This window comes from Pinus tabuliformis, chromosome 2_1 (genome assembly GCF_031772625.1).
Source record: "Pinus tabuliformis cultivar Carrire ecotype Pingquan chromosome 2_1, CPIR1, whole genome shotgun sequence".
Lineage (NCBI taxonomy): Eukaryota > Viridiplantae > Streptophyta > Pinopsida > Pinales > Pinaceae > Pinus > Pinus tabuliformis.
This window is the reverse complement of record NC_142299.1, coordinates 122,311,746-122,332,381: the sequence shown is the minus strand read 5'-3', so window position 1 is coordinate 122,332,381 and position 20,636 is coordinate 122,311,746. Positions and strand designations below refer to the sequence as shown.

Below are 20,636 nucleotides of genomic sequence, written 5' to 3'. Positions count from 1 at the left end.
TATCTCAGAAGAATGGACAAAATTTGACTTCAAATTTCTCAACTTTTGATTGCATTTAGTAGAATATATCAGTGTTTCCACCTTAATGTTATCCACATGTTCCTGAAGCTGAAATGATATCAAGTGCACTGCTATTTTCTGTTCCTTGGACATGGAAGGCATGTAATTAATGTTTTGCTCATCTAACTAGTAAAGCTTCTTCATTCAGAAAATTTAAGGTAAGAATTAAACTATCCTCTAAATTATCATGGTACATATAAAAAGAAGGCTAAACGTTCTATGATTTTGATCTTTTCCAATTTGCCATCACTAGAATCTGGCTATAAAATCTTTGCTGAAATTGCAATTTTGGATTGTTGAAATTATTGTATTTAATGCAGAAATAGGTTCAGCAGCCTCTAATACTCCAACAACAACCTGATTTTGCAATGTCAACCATTGTTATATACAATTTCATCAATCCAAATTGATTCTCACCAAAATTTAGGCAGAAAATGTCAGTTTCCCAATTTAAGTGGCCTGACAAGAGCAAATTTGTATAACGTCTAGACTACAGCCACATATAATGCTGCAGATGTACTATAATTAAAATAAAATATCGTGACTTGATGCACAGGGAATGCTCGAACTATATTTCAGTAATTAAGATGCCCAGAAAGAAGGCATGCACTATTAAAAGCTATTATTAACTGAAATTATAGCATTGGAAAATGTTTCCAGTTCAACTTTATAAGTAAGCATCATTCCACCACCTAACCAGCCAGTCCAAAGTAACCGTATAAATGGCCTGTGAACAGCGGATACCTATGCCATCGTGTTCACATATCAGCTTGATTTTTTAATTGGAAAGTGGCCATCAGTTATGCTAGTTAACAGTGAGAAAGTAGTGCATGAACTTCAACCACGGAAACCTAAGTGAGCTTTCAATCTCCTTAATTTTGCTTCTTGTGTGCCATGAATTGGTAGCTTATATTCCATCAACAGTGCTTCAATATGATCACTAGGAAGCAACATCATTTCAGCAAGACTACCCGGAAGATTGTCTGGAATGCTACCATCCAAAGTGGGAACAGGCACCAGAGGATCTGTTGGAGCACAGAAAGCATTTATGCGTCTTGCGTCCTCAGAGCGCTGCCTGCAGAACAACAGTAGATACTTAGCTTGCTTTATTAGATGGGTGAAGTGAGTTTACAAGTTTTCGAGAGGCTTTCGAAAGCCTCGTCATATTTTCTTTTCAATAGAATGTAGACACGGCCATGTTTCAAGAGTATACTGTAGACTGGCGAGAAGAATCTAATTTCTCCCACAATCTAACAAATAAAATGGCCACATATTTTTTAGTACAATCTATAAGTTTGAACAAGTATTTATCTTGTTAAAAACTGGTTAGGTCTACTGGATCATTATGTAGTATTAAAAACACATTAAAAATTGGATTAGGACTTGAACTAGCTTTACTATACAGTGAAGGAAGATCTTCTGAATAGCCCAAGGACAAATTAGCATATATATCAGTACAATCACTAACAAAATCTAGGAATTATTCAATTTCTTGGCTGAGTTATTTCACTTGAGACATAATAAAGGCGTTGACAAGAAATGCCATATATTTTCTCAAATATGATCACAAAAAAATGCAACAGGGACAGATATAGCAGCAAGACCAAAGAACTTGGCCTACATAAAACTTACATACCAACAGGAACAAAAGAATATCCAACAAATTGTAGGAACAGCAAATTAATTAAAAAAGAACGCTATTTGTCTGCATGGACATCCTTACAGAAGCCTTCAAATTTCAAACAATAATGACTACAAAATGAGGTTCCAACATTAAAAGCCTCAAGCCCCTTGGAACATGTTAAAATTGGCAACTAGGGCCAAACTTTATGTGGGTCATCTTATTTATGGCAGCTGATATTTTTCTTGGATCCCTCTCATCGAGAGGTATAGGGTTGATCTAAAGATCATCCAATTCCGATAAGTATTCATGGAGATATGAATTTATTTGTGTTATGGAACAAATTGTCAAGGTCGGCCAGCAACCAAATAACCCCCACATGTGCTCAACGTTTTAGTATAAAAGGAGGTGACTTGATAGTCATTTCTACACACACTTCACTCTTGATTTTCTCTCCACTTGTTCTGGGTTTTAGTGGCAAGAGAAATCTAGATGATGAAGCCCTAGATGCAGGAGGAAAGGAGACTAAGGGAGCTGCCCTAGTGATGATGCCCTAGCCGCAGTCCTAAGGATGATCTAGCTGCAACTCAAGGGAGGAGACCCCTACTTCTATACGTTGCCCAACCTGCCCTCTACGCTGCCTAAAGGAGAGATATAGCAGGCCTATTCATGCTGCCCAAATACGCAGGTGCCCTAGCCGCAGTTAGGAAAACAGGCCAGCGAGTTTGAAGGGACGTTTTCAGGTAACCGAGTGCTGGAAGGAGGGCCAAAGCACCATGCTGGAGGGCCGCAATAGTAAGGGACTATTCTGGGCTAGTAAACGCAGGGATTCCTCCTAAAACAGGCCGAGTAAGGGACTGTTCTGTTGTGACTAGGCCGCAGGCCTGTAGGTGCTGTTTTGAGGGTCAAACAAAGAGCTGTAGGTGCCTCCTCAAACAGCGAGGTCACATAACTTGAAGAGAAGAGGAGGCCACATAAATTAAAGGTGTGTTTTGGGCATGACTGTTGGGTTGCTGTAGGTTACAGTGGGAGCCCTAACCAGTGACCAAAACACTGCCCATAAACAGAAGTGCAAAAGTATGGTAACTTGTGCTTTGACTTGTTTGATTGGAGAGGTCTCTTCATTGATGAGGAGATTCTATATACTGCCACATAGGAGCAGCAATGTGCTAGTAATGGGACAGCAGCAATAACATGTGGCAGCAATGGTACAATGGGACAGCAGCAATAACATGTGGCAGCAATGGCACAATGGGACAGCAGCAATGACATGTGGCAGCAATGGCACAATGGGACAGCAACAATAACATGTGGCAGCAATGGCACAATGGGACAGCAGCAACAAGAAGGTGCAGCAAGCACATGGTGGCAAGCATGGTGCTGCAAGCACATTGGGACAGCAGTATAACAAGCAAGGTGCAACAAGCACATGGTAGCAAGCATGGTGATGCAAGCACATGGGACAGCAGTGGCAAACATGGTCCAGCAATGGCACATGATGCAGTACAGTGATGGTTACTGTTATGATTGGTGAAGCACGATGATGGGTGCAGCATAGTGATGATTGGTGCAGCATAGTGATGATTGGTGAAGCATGATGATGGGTGCAGCATAGTGATGATGGGTGCAGCATGGTGCAGCACAATGAGGTGCAGCATGATGATGAGAAGCAGCACAATGATAGGTGCAACATGATGATGGAGTCACCTAGGACAATCTGTTAAAGCAGCATGTCTTCAACTGAGTTTAGCTACCTCATGTATCATCTACTTAGAAATGATCTATGCTTTTACTTAGATAAGTCAAAGTGTTGACTTCTGTTGTATATGTACTATCTCTCTCTGCTGAACTATTGAAGAACATATAAGAAGAATTGATCAACGGTTTCCCCACATTGGAGTTTGTCCCTGGCTAGCACCACATCTTGTGTCCTCTTGTCTTGGCTTGTCTTCTACAATTTATGTTTATGTTCTATCTACAATTTACTATTATGCTAATGTGATTGCTAATCTGGAAAAGATATTGAGCTAACTGTGAAAATTGAAATAAATTGCTCTAAGCATAGAACATACCTAAAATTAACATGGTATCAAAGCTGAGGTGAAGACAAAGCCCAAGCAAGAGTGAAAGAGAAATCACCAAAGACAATTGGGAAAGGACAAAAGGCTCAATGGATTCCTCATCCCTCTTCAAATTCACCTAGGGTGAATTCGAAGCAGAGAATGTTATCAGAATGGCGCAGTGTAAGCTTCTGATGGCCTACCTTAAGATCACTTCAATGGGAAATCCGGATCTAAGGGTGGAAGGAAAGGAAGATGCCTTGTTTGTAATAAGTTCGGCCATTATACGAAGGAATGTATGAATGGTAAGGACACATCACTTGATGATGATATTCATTCCAGGGACATCTTCAATGATCGGAGGAATGACAGGTAATGCAAATCATCAAGGAAATAGCCAACTCTTTGAAGAAAGAAAGGAACCCCATGTATGAAAAATCAAATGTTGTTTCTGATAAGATAAAGAAGCATTAACTTATATTGGCCCTCTCCTCTAGACTCTTTGGGTATCTGGCTTATTAATTGTAGTGCTTCAAGGCACTTCATCAGATAGAAGGGTGTTCTCTCTAATTTGGTAGAGATGGAAACAATCATGGGATTATACTTGGAGTCAATGTCACATATCCCAGAAAGGGTGTAGGAAATGTTACCCCTCAATCATTGAGGGTAACTCGATTCATTTACAAGAATCTCTTTTATGTACCTAATCGCAAGAAGAACCTGGTGTCCATTTCGGCAATGGAAGTCAAAAGGTTTCAGGGTGACATTCATCGATGGAAAGGTACGTGTTTGAAAATAGAATTTTCAAAGATGCTTTTACTCATGGGTTCAGGGTTGGCAATTTGTATCAAGTTGCAGGATGGTCCATTGGGGACCATGTCAGTTGACACATCTCATCTATAGCACCAAAGGTCTACTTATTATGGGGCCCTACCCGATGTAAATCAGATGGTGACAGGGATGCCTAAATTCAAGAAGAGCATGAAGGTACATGTCCGAGATGTACCGAAGGAAAATCTTACAAGGGGACCATTCCCCTCATGTAGCAGGTCCACAGGTTTGGAACAACCCGAGGGGTTTGAGATTCATGATCGGGAATCTCATGTATGCAGGTGGAAGAAAGCCCTCTATGGCTTGAAGCAAAACACCCCCGGCTTAGTATGAGAGGGTTTATAGCTTTTTGATGAAGCTGATATTCACTAGGAGTGAAGCCGATCCAAACCATTGCTTGAAGGTTGTGGATGATAGACCTCTCATACCGACACTTTCTGAGGATGACCTCTTTCTGACAGGTGCAGACCCTCTCATTTGCAAAAGTAAGAGGGAGTTGGATTCTGGATTTGAAATGGTAAACTGCAAGCTCGTGACTACCTCGATGGATCTTAGCTTTCAAAAGTTATATGGTAGGGATGTCGGACCTGATTTGGGAAATGCCTCTGAGTTTCATAAACTCATTCTAGCATTGATGTTCTTGGTGAATGTTCTTGGTGAACTCCCATCCGGATATATGTTTTGCAGTTAGCATGTTGAGCTCATATATGGTTGAGCCTCACTAGATTGGTGCCAAGAATCTTCGGAGATATCTTTGAGGCTCAATCTCTCATGGATTGAGATACACTACCGAAAATGTGAAGCTACATGACTATTCGAATGCTGACTGGGCAGGCAATGTGGAGGATCGCAAGAGCACTTCTGGGTGTTGGTTCTCTTTGGGTTCTGCTCAACATCCTGGATGAGCAGGAAGCAGAAGACAGTTGCTTTGAGTGTCGATGAGACCGAATACATAGCTACGAGTATGACCTCGTGTGAAGATGTCTGGTTGTGGAAGCTCTTCAATGAGTTGTTTGTACACATGATGGATACCACCGTGATCTTCTGTGTCAACTAGAGGGGGATTCGATTGTTGAGGAATCCCATATTCTATGATTGCTCCAGCATATAGACATCAGATACTACCTTTTCTGGTATATGGTACATCGATGAGCAAGAAGGCTCCATCGAATTAGCATTGATGTGCAAGTCGCAAATATTCTGTTGAAGCCCCAAGGAAAGGTCAAATTTGTGACTTTTCAGGGCCCTCTTATGACGGTCCTGTATGATGCATGCATTGAGCTTTGGGAGCTTCGGGGGGCTTGGGGTACTTCTTGGAGCAACAAGTGACCATAGGGCAACTCACCCTCCCCTAATGGTGTGTTGTGTACAGGGTGAATGGTTCAATCTTCCCTTGTGATACCCCGTGGCGACTTATGGACAGGATGAGTGGTTCTCCTGTCGAGGCATCCTACCCATGCAATCTGGGACTCATAGGAAGTACCTCTCATCTGGCCAATGAGTAGGGAAATGGGGTTAGAGACCATAGTAGTACTATCGATGGACGCATCGTTGTATCTACCATACTCCCTATGCTAGGATGACCTCCACTGATCTGGGATCAGTATGAGTGGTTTGAGACACTCTCTTTTGATATTGATCTAGGATCAATTGGAACTGACTTTGGGTCAGTCAGAGTGATATGACTCACTCTCTTTTGGAACTGATCTAGGATCTGTAAGAGTGGTATGACACACTCTCTTCATATGGAATTGACTTTGGGTCAGTAGAGAATGGTATGAGACATTCTCGATCAATTCTTCTTCTTCATGGTTCAGCAGAGCAGAGCAGTGCAGGGCACTGATGGCAGAGATAGTACAGTCTGGCAGATGGATCAACGGATGGAGTTCTCCCTAGTTGAGAGGGAGTGTTAAAATTGGCAACTAGGGCCAAACTCCATGTGGGTCATCTTATTTATGGCAGCTGATATTTTTCTTGGATCCCTCTCATCGAGAGGTATAGGATTGATCTAAAGATCATCCGATTCCAATAAGTATTCATGGAGATATGAATTTATTTGTGTTATGGGACAATTCGTCAAGGTCAGCCAACAACCAAATAACCCTCACATGTGCTCAACGTTTTGATATAAAAGGAGGTGACTTGATAGTCATTCTACACACACTTCACTCTTGATTTTCTCTCCACTTGTTCTGGGTTTTAGTGGCAAGAGAAATCTAGATGATGAAGCCCTAGATGCAGGAGGAAAGAAGACTAAGGGAGTTGCCCTAGAGATGATGCCCTAGCAAGGAAAACATAGTCCTAAGAAGGATGCCCTAGCTGTAGTCCTAAGAAGGATGCCCTAGCCACAATCCTAAGGAGGATGCCCTAACCGTAGTCCTAAGGATGATCTAGCCACAATTCAAGGGACGATACCCCTACTTCTATACGTTGACCAACCTGCCCTCTAAGCTGCCTAAAGGAGAGATCTAGCAGGCCTATTCATGCTGCCCAAATACGCAGGTGCCCTAGCCGCAGTTAGGAAAACAAGCCAGCGAGTTTGAAGGGACGTTTTCAAGTAACCGAGTGCTGGAAGGAGGGCCGAAGTACCATGCTGGAGGGCCGCAATAGTAAGGGACTGTTCTGGGCTAGTAAACGCAGGGATTCCTCCTAAAATGGGTCGAGTAAGGGATTGTTCTGTTGTGACTAGGCCGCAGGCCTGTAGGTGTTGTTTTGAGGGTCAAACAAAGAGCTGTAGGTGCCTCCTCAAACAACGAGGTCACATAACTTGAAGAGAAGAGGAGGCCGCATAAATTAAAGGTGTGTTTTGGGCATGACTGTTGGGTTGTTGTAGGTTACAGTGGGAGCCCTAACCAGTGACCAAAACACTGCCCATAAACAGAAGTGCAAAAGTATGGTAACTTGTGCTTTGACTTGTTTGATTGGAGAGGTCTCTTCATTGATGAGGAGATTCTATATAATGCCACAAAGGAGCAGCAATGTGCTAGTAATGGGACAGCAGCAATAACATGTGATTGCAATCGCACAATGGGACAACAGCAATAACATGTGGCAGCAATGGCACAATGGTACAGCAGCATTGACATGTGGCAGCAATGGCACACTGGGACAACAACAATAACATGTGGTAGCAATGGCACAATGGGACAACAGCAACAACAAGGTGCAGCAAGCACATGGTGGCAAGCATGGTGCTGCAAGCACATTGGGACAGCAGTATAACAAGCAAGGTGCAACAAGCACATGGTGGCAAGCATGGTGCTGCAAGCACATGGGACAGCAGTGGCAAACATGGTCCAGCAATGGCACATGATGCAGTACAGTGATGGGTATTGTTATGATTGGTGAAGCATGATGAGATGCAACATAGTGATGATGGGTGCAGCATGGTGCAGCATAGTGATGATGGCTGCAGCATGGTGCAGCACAGTGAGGTGCAGCATGATGATGAGAAGCAGCACAATGATAGGTGCAGCATGGTGATGGAGTCAACTTTGGAAGGTCAAAGAAGAGCAAGTGTTGTAAACCTAGCACACATCTTTGTTATGCAATTAGACTGTATGTAACCTCATCATTTTGTAATAGTGTTTTAGCCTTTAAGCATCATATCTTATAATGAAAGTTCAAGCATTAATAACCTCAAACCCCATTGAACCTCATTGTGAGCGCATATAAAAAACAAAGCAGGAGTTGAAAGGCAGTATGACGGGTAAAGCAGATGAAGTTTGGAAGGTCAAGGGTTGTGTCCCAAGCGACATCTTCATTATGCAATTAAACTCAGTAAGCTCAGACTTTTGTAAAAGTGTTTTAGTCCTTGAGCTAAAGTGTTTTAGACATTAAGCATCATATTCCAATCACTGAGCCACTTTCATGTAATAAGGGCATAATTTGGCCCTAAAGTTAGGGTTTCTCTCTCTTTTGTATAAATATGGATTCCCCCCCTCTTTCATGAATCATATTACTTCAAATATATACTCAACAAAGTTTCTTTGGAGAGTTGTTCCTCCACACTATTTATATTAAAAGGTGCATTCCACTTGGGTGTGCAGGTGACACCAACACTTGTCTTTTTGGTTCTTACTTTTGTTATTTTGAGCATGCATCTATCATATCTTTATTTCCAGTCTGTTGACCACTACATGTCAACGAACTATAGCAGTACAACCCTTTTTTCGCAAAAGGGATAGCACCTGATCAATGTATCTGTGTCCTTCAACTATCATCATCAACCTAATTGTCATATTATAATGTAAACCCATTCTGCACGTATATGATGTAAATAATCTCAGCAGATCTGTGTCATGTATGTAATTGCCTAGGTAAACCTACTTTTCTAGTGACTACCTACATTCTGGGAGGATTTTTGTCTCATCGATCCATTCTCGGATGGTCGACAAAATTTTCCTTCAATCTTACCCCAGAGCCGGAATGTATTTTGTCACTGGGATCTTAGGCGAGTCCTAGTGTTATAGATCGAGTCTATGTAAAAGTAATTTGGGAATAATCCTAACTATTTGGTTAGGTTATTTTATTACAAATTGCTTGGTCTGCTGGATTATATTTGTGTCGCAGAAATGGGTAGTCTGTGAGGGTCTATTTTAGATGGGTTTTCCCCCTTATGATGTAAAAGATATGAAAATTATGATGTAAAGTGTCTTGAGGGTTGGAAAAATAATTTATCCCCTCATAAGTTAATTAATTAAATTTTCTGGCCAAAAATTAATTAAAATCCTAAGCCAGAAATTTAATTAATTCTAAGTCTTAGGTAAATTTAAATTTTCCAAAAGAAAAATTCATTTGTCCTCAAAATTCCAATTTTAAAAGGCCCAAGACTAAGGTAAATTAATTATTTTGCTAAATTTTAAGCCTTTAGTCCCTGGGGGTTAAGTCAAAGTCAAATTTTTTAGGAAAAATTCGAATTTCCTCAAGAATTTAATATTTCGATGAATGAGATTAAAAGAAATTTTAATTCTCATCGACGGTCGAGATTGCTTTGACAAGGATCACTTGAACTAGCCGTTGGAAGATTTATCTTTAAATAGGAGGTCATTTGTCAGTTGATCCATCCGATCTTTGAGTCATGTGCTAAGTGAAAATCTCTCTTGTAATCTTTTTATGAACAATAAAGAAAGACTTTGGGGTTAATTTTCGTTGGTGTTACTCTTCATGGAAATACTGTAAGATGTGTCATTTTCATGCATAGATTTATTTTTAGCCATTGATGATAGCTTTTTGAAGAGTGATTTGAGTACAGGTATCTTGCTCAGTCGCTAGGGTTTAAGTGATAATCTAAATTTTGAATGTAATAGCAGGTATCTCTATTTATCTGAAATTTTATTATCATTTTCTCGCTCTATTTTAATGGTTGGATTGAGTTTTGCAGGAAAGTCTTGATTTGTAGATCATCGGGCGTTCAGAGAAGTTTTCAGTTGGACTAGCCAACTCCCGATTCGTATTTTCTGAAGAGCCCAGCTTGATTTGATCCCAGGCTTATCATAAAAAAAAAAATATTGGTGATGCATGAAGGGTTTTGGGCTAAGCACCACCTTTGAAATCTAAAAAAAACAATTTTTGATGTGCTAAATTGATAAATCTGGCTATTAAGAGCCTTAGATTATCAGATCTGGGAGCAGAGTTGGACTCACACTCGCTAGATTTGGTAGATCTGCTATTCCTGTGCATAGATCTGTAAAAATTTTTGTTTTTCTAACTTGGGTTTTTGGGGTTTTATATAATTTTTGTATATCCGGGTTCTGGGAGTTTTTATTTTCAGGTACAGGTTACAGATCTGAAGGTGAAGTTTGATTTGAAGCTAAATCTAGGCCTTGGAGGGTAAAATCTGGCCTCAAAACCATTTTTTGCAGGGGCCTTATTTTTGTAGTCTAGGGGTTTTAAATTTTTTCTTTAATCTGGAGATAATTTTTTCAGCATTTCATTAATAAATTTGAAGCAGAAGAATTTGACATTTTATTCAGGATTGTTGAGGTTTTCTGGCTACCATTTGTCCGAATTTTTGATCTGGTGCCTAGGTTTTTTGGGTTTGCTACAAAATTCGAAATTTTCTTCTAACCCTCTCAGCCATCAAGCCCATGTCTGTGTTCTCTCTTGGTTGCATCCTGAAATCCTCTCCTCTATACGCTACCATGCTTCTATTGCTCCGCAAACAGTCCATCTCCCTCTCTCATCACCCTTCTGCTGCGTTATTCCTCAAACAAAACCCTACCCTCGTTGTTGCATTTCCGTTAATCTGCCTGCATCCTTCATTCCCTCAGCCCATTCCACAGCTCCATCGACTTGCGTCTTTCTACCTACAAACAAAAAATAATATAAAAATAAACGCGTTGCCCGCAGACTTGCATAAACCCTTGTTGTCCATCAAGCTTCCTAAACCTGCACACAGCCTCCCATCTGCGTTCATCCCTTAATCTGTTGCACGCATTCCTGTCTGTTGCCATAGCTCCGATGTCCCAACCCTCCGTCGACCTGTTCTTCCTCCTCCTCGTCGAATCCCCTGCCACCTACATCCATTGTTGCCTGCACTCCATCGCTTTGCCATCATCCCTCTGCTGTCGAAACTCTTTCACACTCACGTAGCATCTACAAGCAAACTTTACGATTTCAATTTTTTTTTTCCTTTTTGTCTTTGTGCATTCGTTGAGTTAGATAGGATAGGGTTAGGTTGATGTATTTTAGTTCTAATTCATTTTGTTTTTTTTATTTTAAATATAAAACATAAACAAACAAACAAAAAATTGAAATTCGATTTATTTTTTAACTGATGGTTTTTTCGGTTTTTCTTTTTATTTTGATTTTACTTTTGTTTTCTTCTTTTTTTTTACATTCTTTCGATTTTCATGACTTTGACATTTTAATTTTTTTTATTAAAATCCAAAAGATCTTAAAAAATAATAAAAATCTAAAAATTTTAAAAAGTTCTAAGCATTTAAAAAACCTAAAAAGTTTATTTTGTGTGACTAGAAAATAAATAGAAATTAATTTTCACATTTAAAGATTTTAAATTTTTTATGTGGCCTCTAGCCCATTAAAAATTTTAAAAAACATTATTAAATCAGTTTGATTTGTTTTGATCATATTCAAAAGAAAGATCTTGATTAATCATTTACCACATTAAGTCTTGTTTCATAAAACTTAGCCATCGAAAAATTTTCTTAAGGGCTAATTAGATTGTCAATTTAAAATTCCTTCTTGGTGTAATCGCGGGCTAAGGGTAAAATCTAAAGAAAACTCTTATGGTATTAACATTTTTTATTTCTCTATAGTTAAACGTGCTTAAAATTTTTTATCTAAATATTAACTATAGGAAAGTGGTAAATTTTCCTAGATTTGGGTCACTAAGCATAAATCATTTTAATTCTAGGATTGGAATTGATTAGCATTTAAATTTCATGGTTGTTTAAAGTAGTTGTATCTTGAGAAATTTAACTACTAGAATATCTTGCATATATCGAAACTGATCATCATTGCTTGAAGTATTTGATGTGTGTTACATTAGATATATTGCGAATTTTTTCAAGTAATTGTTAAATTGTGTTGTCGTGGAATCATTAATAGATTGCATATCTCTGTTTCCTAAGCTAAGTACTTTTGACGATCTGTTGACATCGATATTAATTGCAAAGAAGTTTTTGTTCTCTTTGAGCTATAATTGTATCAAAAAGATTTGAAATAAGCTTGTGCTTTAATTGTAATATCTTCAGGGGTTTGAAAAGAGAATGGATGTTGCTTAATCATAGCTACGCGTGCAAGCCCCTGACCTAGCCACCGTTGTTGCCTCCTGCAGCTTCCCTGCTTGGCAGCCATCGGCTGCTGAGCCCGCTTTGGCTCTGACTGGTCTCCACAGAGGCCCTCCAATTGATCCTTTAATGCCTGCGAACTCCTTTTCCTTCATCCATTGCAGCCTCACGCAGTCCCTTTACTCAGCAGCCTCCTGTTGCTGAGTTCTTTCAAACAATGCGCCCCACGGTAGAGGGAGACTCTTCCTCCCAACAAGGGAATGATGAAAATGAAGCAGCATTTGCAACTCTGATTTCGGAAAACGGAGCTCCAAGAACTAGGCCATCGGTCAACAAATTTGTGAAGAAACTTGCGGACATTCCAGAGATTTCATTACCGCCAACTCTCCCAAGGAAAGCTGCCATTTCCTTAGCAGAACGTGGCCTTGTTGGATAGTTCACATGCTGTGGCCTTCCCCAAGATCAATTCAGAAATGGGTGGAAAGAAACTGGAGTGCAAACACACAAGGGAAAATAGCTATACGTTTCTGTGGAAGAGGATATTATACGTTCCTATTTGAAACTAAGGAGGACAGAGACTTAATATTCAGAAATGGACCCTATTTTATGGATTCGAGAGGACTGTACCTGAATAGATGGACGCCAGACTTCGATCCAGAGATGGATATTCCTAGCGCGGTCCCGGTCTGGGTCAGGTTGCCGCATCTACCCCTCCACTATTGGGGTGATGACTCGGTAAGAGCTATTGGGAATGCGGTAGGCAAATACATTGACAGGTGTGAACCCAAAGACAACATGCATGCCTGCGCAAGAATCTGTGTGGAAGTAGATCTGGGAAAAGGTCTACCTGAAGCGATTAAGATCAAGGTGGATCAATGGACTCATATTCAGCAACTGGACTACGAGCAAATCCCGTTCAAATGCAAGGTATGTCATGAATACGGTCATTTCGCAAATAGATGTAGTAAAAAAAAGAAGCTGAAAGTGCTGAAGTTCACGAAGACACATGGGAGCAAGTAAAAAGAAAGAAGCCCCTCAATAAACAAAATGCAACAAACTCCTCACAGCCTCAAGAGATCAATGAAGCAGCCCCAGTTCCTCCAATAAATATCGCTCCTCCAGTTATAACTTCCTCAAATCCATTCGAACCTTTGGGAGAAGATTTGCCATCCCCAAGATCTCCTCCACCATCCAACGCATTAGCTCTCATCACCTCCCCTATCCAGAGCCCATCCCCTCCTCCACCCACAGTAGATCGAATCCAAACTAGAAACAAAGCAAAAGAAAATAATCAAGCATGGGAACAGCCAAGAAAAGTTGGTAGGAAATCCAATAAAGAAATAAGGGATGAGGTAGCAGCAAAGGAAATGGCCATAGGAACACAACAACCAATGGATACTTTCCTCGGCAAGCAGACGGGAAGTGGAGAAAAATATCAGCACAAAGAAAAGGGAGGGACACACCATAAAAACAGTAAGTAATGATTACGGTCTCTTGGAATAGCAGGGGTCTGGGAACCACCTTTAAAATCAATGCAGTCAGGGATATAATAAAACAGGAGCATCCAAACATCTTTATGATCCAAGAGACCAAAGTAAGCAAGAACTTCAAAAAATGATCCAAAAGCACAAAGACTTTGAAGGAACAGCCATAGACTCTAATGGAGCCTCAGGTGGAATATGCACAATGTGGAACAAAAGGAAGTGGGAGCTAGTTAACCAAAAAACCAATAATCATTGGGTAAGAACAGATCTGAAAAATAACAGTACAAAGGAGGAGTATTGCATCATAAACATTTACTCCCCCAACCACTATAGAGACAAAGAACAATGCTGGAAGTCAGTGAAAGAAGAAGCAGCAGAAAGGCAAAGAGGTAAAATAATTATGGGAGGAGACTTAAACCTGATCAGAAATATTGATGAAAAGTTGGGAGGTAACTACTACAATGATCCGTCAAGAGCAGCGCTGGAAGAAATCATTGAAGAAAAAAATTACTAGACATTCCTCCAAGTAATGGAAAGTATACCTAGAGCAATAAAAGAACAGGGAAACATAATATAAAGGAAAGATTAGATAGAATCCTGATTCATGAAGAAATAGCAGCAGCATTCACCATAGTGAAAAGCAAAATTATTCATGCGTCAGCTTCAGACCATAAGCCAGTGGTATTGAGTTTGGGTAGGCTAGAAAACCAAGGTCCGCTCCCTTTCAAATACAACAAAATTTGGGACAGCAAAGAGGATTTCGGCAAACAAATAAGAGAAAGTTGGAAAATAAATGTAACAGGCTCTCCTCACTATGTGTGGGAAACGAAGTTAAAAAATTTAAGACTTTGTTTAAAATCATGGGCAAGAGAAAATACACTCAAAGAAAAAGCAAAAAAAATAGAACTCCAAGGGAAACTAGACAACATTAGTAAGGAAAAAGAAAACAAACAAGAGAGTGAGCAAGATTATGCACAAGAAAAAGAGATTTTTTTGGAATTATACAAGCAGAATCAGCAAGAGGAAGAAGAGAGCAGGCAGAAGTCAAGATGTTTATGGCTGAAAGCGGGGGATAAAAATACTACTTTTTTTCATAATAATATGAAAATAAGGAGAGCTGGAAATCAAATTGAAAAAATACAAGTAGAGGGGCAAGAAATTAGAGGAGTAGAAGAAATTAAAAAGGCAGCTCACAACCACTACAAAAATCTCCTCTCAGCTAGAGATCAGCAGGTGGACAGCGTGGAATTTTTACAGCAAATTAAAAAAAATCAGCGAGCAGCAAAACAGAGATTTAGATAAAGAGGTCACCGAGGAGGAAATCAGAGAAGCAGTGTGGAGTCTGCACCCGGATAAAGCCCCAGGACCGGATGGATTCACAATTGCTTTCTATAGGAACCATTGGGAAATTATCAAGAAAGACTTGGTGAGAATGATCAAAAATGTCTTTAAAAAAAATAAAGTTGGGGGAAATACAAAAGCCTCTTTCTTGGCTCTCATCCCCAAAGAGACAAACCCAATCTCCTTTGATAGATACAAGCCTATCTCCTTGTGTAACTCTTCCTACAAAATCATCACAAAAATCTTGGCAAATAGATTAAAAAAAATATTGCCATGCATCATCTCTGAAAATCAAGGTGGCTTTGTACCAAGAAGACAAATTACTGACAATGTAATAATTGTACAAGAAGCCATACATAATAGTATACAAAGAAAAGAAAAGGGAATGGTCATCAAATTGGATATGGCCAATGCTTTTGACAGAGTGAACCATAACTTTCTTGCTGTTGTCCTCCAAAAGTTTGGCATCTCTTCCAAGTTTATAGACATCATTATGACTTGCATCACCAATCCCTGGATTGCACCTTTGATTAATGGAAGGCCAAGCAACTTCTTCCAAAGCTCAAGAGGATTGAGGCAAGGTTGTCCTCTCTCCCCCTTCCTCTACATCATTATGGCAGAATCACTAAGTGCACAGTTAGAAAATCAAAGGGAAAATAAAAAGATTCCAGGCATCAGGATTTCAAGAGGAGTCAAAGAGATCAACCACTCCCTCTTTGCCGACGACACCCTCCTCATTGGGGGAGCTTCTGGCATCATTGCAAAACGCTTTAAAAAAGTTCTAGATGACTTTCTCCATGTTTCAGGAGGACTCCTAAACAACAGCAAATGTAGAATTTACAGCTGGAATGTCTCAATAAACATAATGCAGAGAATATCCCATATAATGGAAATACTGGTACAATTAAAATGGAGCCATTTTATATATCTGGGACTGCCATTAGCAAAAGAAGTGGTCAAGGCAGAAGTCTGGAATAAGCATGTGGAAAAAATGAGGGGGAAAATTCAGAGTTGGGGAATGATGTGGCTCAATCTTGCAGGAAGAACAATAATGATCAAGGCCCTCCTTTCAGCTTTGCCAATATATCAGTATGCCATAATAATGGCTCCAGCAAGTGCCCATAAACAAATGGAATTAATTATTAGAAGCTTTCTCTGGCAAGGAGGAAAGCAAGAAAATAAAAAATTCAGCCTTGTTCGATGGGAACAAGTAACTCTCCCATATGAGAAAGGAGGGATCTCAATCCGGATACCAGGACTGATGAATAGTGCACTTGGGATCAAGTTAGTTTGGAGAATGATAAATGGCAAAGAACAGTGGTGGGGAAAAGCTTTAACAAGAAAATATTTAAATTGTCAAAGGACAAAAATGCTCACCGAAACAATTCCAGAGCGGCCTTGTACTCAGGTCTGGAAATTGGTTAAAAAGATCATTCCTCATATAAGAGATCAAATTTCCAAAAATCCTGGGAATGGGAAAACAATCTCAATATGGGAGGACAGAATAATGGGAGCAAATCCATTAAAACAACAGCAAAATCTAAGAGATCTAAAAGATTGGATGGAGGAGACAAGCTTAACCACCTTACACTCTATTTCTGAATGGGAACAAAATATCTGGACAAATTGGAGAGTGTCGGCACTCCCTACTAGACTGAGAAGCCAATGGGAAGAACTGAAAACCTTCTTAGTAGGAGCAGCGCCAACAAAGATAGAAGACCAAGATGAGTTTATATGGGATCCATCTGGAGGAAATTACACAGTGAAATCAGGCTACAACTATCTTCAAAATTACAACAGTTAAGAGAACTGGAATCTATGGACAACAGTATGGAAAAATGAATGTTTGCCTAAAATTAAATTCTTTACTTGGTCACTGCTGAAAGGCAAAATCCTTACTGCGGAAAACTTAAAAAAGAAAGGCTTCCAAGGACCCTCAAGATGTGTCATGTGCCAAAGGGATGAGGAAAACATTCAGCACCTATTTATGAATTGCACTATGGCAAGAGAATGTTGGAAGCAGTTAATCAGCCCATTAGAGCTAAGCATAGACACAACAGTGCAGTTGTCAATTCTCCACAAAAATTGGGCACAAAGCTACCCCTATACCAAGAAGAAAAAAGCAGTAATAAACAGAATTTGGAAATGTTTGCCCTCTATTCTCTGCTGGCAACTATGGCTTGCCAGAAACAAGTGCATATTTAAGGGACAAAAACCAAATACAGGGATTATTATATCGAAGACTTGGGGACAAGTTTCGGAAATAATAAGTGTAAATGGAGCAGGAAGAATCGACCTGAATAGCCTGCAGCAAGAAGAAAGGGAATGGTACAACAAAGCTCTAATTGAAGACAATTCTGGAGCTTACAAAAAAATAAATAAAGTCAGGGCAAAAACCAGAGAGTGGAAGCTTCGTTTGGATGACAAGGAAATGGAAGAGTGGATTAAAGATCAGAAAAAACACATATTATTTTTTGATGGAGCCTCAAAGAATAATCCGGGCAGAGCAGGGGCAGGCGGCCTAATCCTAGATCCGAATGGCAAGAAATTAATAACTTATGAATGGGGTCTAGGGAAGATGACTAACAACAGGGCAAAGGCATACAGTTTGTGGATTGGCACTAAGATTTTACAAAAAAAAGAGATAAAAGACCCAATAGTAATTGGGGACTCAGCTATCATTATAGCAACAATGGAAGCAGAGAAGGAATTCAAAAGTGTAGCCTTAAACAAAATAAGACAAAGAATCATATCCAACACAAAAAACATGGGAAAAATAATGTATAAGCATGTATTAAGAACTCAAAACAAAGATGCAGATTTACTAGCCAACAAGGCAGTGGATAGACAAGCTGGATTTGTGAGAGAAAATGACAAAATCTATGAAGAAAACATCCCATAAAGTGTTCTCCCTGGAGGACTGGTTCGAAATCCAAAGAATGGTAAATAGCATCAAATCAACAAGAAGAGGAAAGGAAGAAAACATCAATGAGCAGGAGATTCTCTTACATCAGTCAGGGCATACAATCAAGTATTATTCTCCCCTTTCAAAGATGAGGATCCAAACAATCTTCAAAAGGACTCATCGTGATTCGAATCATGCCAGTAATTGTCCTCGTGAGCTGAATAAAGTTGGCAAAGGTCATATCGGGCACGATCATACCAGAGAAAATAGTGATCGCCATCTGAATTGGGAGGTGGACATCTGTGCTAGGATGGGAGGTAAAATTATGAAGGAAACCCACAGTAACAGGTTAACGCATGGGATAAACAGCTATAAAATGAAGCATCAGCAAAGGATTACATAGCACTTGGGAAAGCAGCGAGAGAGTGTCATTGTTGGAAACAAAAGAGATAAGAGAAAAGAGTGCAGAAGCAGAGAGCATCACGAGTCCAAGCGAAACAGAGGTCAGCGAAGTGTTACAGTAGGAGCCTCAAGAGCTGACTGCAAGCTGGGCAAAACTATAATAGACAGATTCAGAAGCAAGGTAACAGCATCGCCACATTTCTCAGTTGTTGTTTACAGCATTCTCTTATTTCCAGTTTAAGGACTGATAAAAGTGTTAGTGTGTATTTGTTGCACGATATCTGGCCTCGTAGACTCATCCTGAGCCGCATTCCGACCCTCTTTAATCTCTTCCACAGTCCCAAAATCTTGCTCGCAGATATAGAGAGCAAAATCCTCTCCCACCTGAATTCTCAAGGTAAAAGCATTGTTATATTCCTCTGTTGTCACTTTCAGTTTTATCTTCCTCACAGCACTAGGACTGATAATTCCTTTAGCGTTGTTTTGTTGCTTGTTAACCGGCCCCACAGACTCCATCTGAGCCAATTTCTGACTCCATTCGATTTCACTCACTCTCGCAACACCTCCAAAATCAATACTCAGCCCTTAGCTCCTGAGTCTACTCGTTTCCCTCATCAAATTTCTTATAAGCAGATCATCAATCAGCTCAGTAACAGTAAGTGGGAGTTGCATCACAAGCAGCATTATAGAAACAACAAAAAAGTCAAGCAGATAGCGCAAAGAGGTCAGACAGAAGGCAAAAGAAGCAGAAATAATAGAAGTCATCAAATCAAGCATACAAGAGCTACCCCAGGCAAAAACAATTCTGCTGAAAGATCAAACCAAAAAGAAAATGTCTTGTAATCCCCTGGAAAAAGTTGAAAAAAATGAGAGTTGCCCGATGTGTCGAACAAATAGATTTATGATAGGTCGCTTCATCCAAACTCTTAAAGATCTGCGATCTGAGATGAAGATCATAAATGTTCATAAGCAAAGTGAAATAGATAAGCAAAGAGCAGAAATCGAAGAGCTGAAGGATAAGTGCAAACACTTGGAGGACGTCGTGGATTACATCAACTCACTGAATCAAAGCCAGCAAGGAGAGACTTCTTCAAGATATAGCAAGAAAAGAGGACAGCAGCCAGAAGAATCAGTGAACCAATTTTGGTGAACATCATGCAATCATCTATCTATGCTTTGTAAATACTGTTTGTTGCTTGGGCAGTTTGTTAGACAATATGTTTTCATAAATTTCCAGAATTTCAGAATCAAGGTCTCAAAAGCAGAGGTAGGGATTGCGCTCCCATTTTGTACCTCTACTGAAGACCAGTTGTTCCCGGAATGTAATAGGACTTAGCTCCTTTCTTTTTTATAATACAAAAGTAATTGACCTTGTTTAAAAAAAATATATCTTCAGGGGTTTTATTTGGAGTCTTCATCCAATAAAGCGAACATTTAATTTTGGTGATTGAGGGCTTCTGCCACACAAGTGTTTTCTAATCCTCGAGTCTAACTTCATCCCATCATCTAGTGCATTTGCATATAAGTTAACTTTTCATAAATTAAAATTTACTTCCAAGCATAAGCTTGGTCGATAGAGGGATAGGTATCCATCCATCTTTGCTTGAGAAGCCTGTTTTTAATAGTACTTAAAACAGTGACCCTGAAGTCGTCAGAGCCGGAGGCACCGGGTATGTTAGATTTTCAGGAGAAGTATCGTTAATCACACCTTATTGTGCCTCGCATTATCTTCTCTCTGCCAATTATTAGGAAATCAAGCTCAACACAGAAAGGATTGAAGGATTCACATTTAAATAGGCATTTAACTAAAATTAACCAAGATTCTTGCATCTCACATTAGTTTTAGGATTTGCATTTCATATAAGATAGTCATTCATCTAAGCAACAGTTGCTAATCGATTACTTGGTCTTAATTTCCCTAGCAAGATCATTGACTCCATAAGGCACTGATATCAATCGTTTAAAATCTAATCAAATCCTATAAGTCTTGCTAAATCTTAATCAAGTACTTGATCGCTTCATTGTGTCTCCCGAACTGGTTCGTTCCCAGCTAGTTCTTTTTCATTCCATTTTTCCATAGGGTCTACCCCCCTTAGCCTGTTGTAGGGAGAGAGATTACTAGGAGAGATTGGGGATCAGGGTGACAGCCCCCGATCTGAGCCATTGTCGTGGTATCTA

General features: G+C 39.8%; 1 protein-coding gene across 2 annotated transcripts in view; it reads right to left on the bottom strand.

Annotated features, from left to right (window-relative positions):
* Positions 1-533: 533 nt before the first annotated feature.
* LOC149199075 (uncharacterized) overlaps positions 534-20,636 on the bottom strand; it is a 108,711-nt gene continuing 88,608 nt past the window's right edge. For both annotated transcript variants that reach the window (XM_089399359.1, XM_089399358.1), the window contains exon 3: positions 534-1,135. In XM_089399359.1, the coding sequence (XP_089255485.1) occupies positions 898-1,135 (238 nt within the window). In that variant the 3' untranslated portion in view covers positions 534-897. The remainder of the gene's footprint in view (positions 1,136-20,636) is intronic.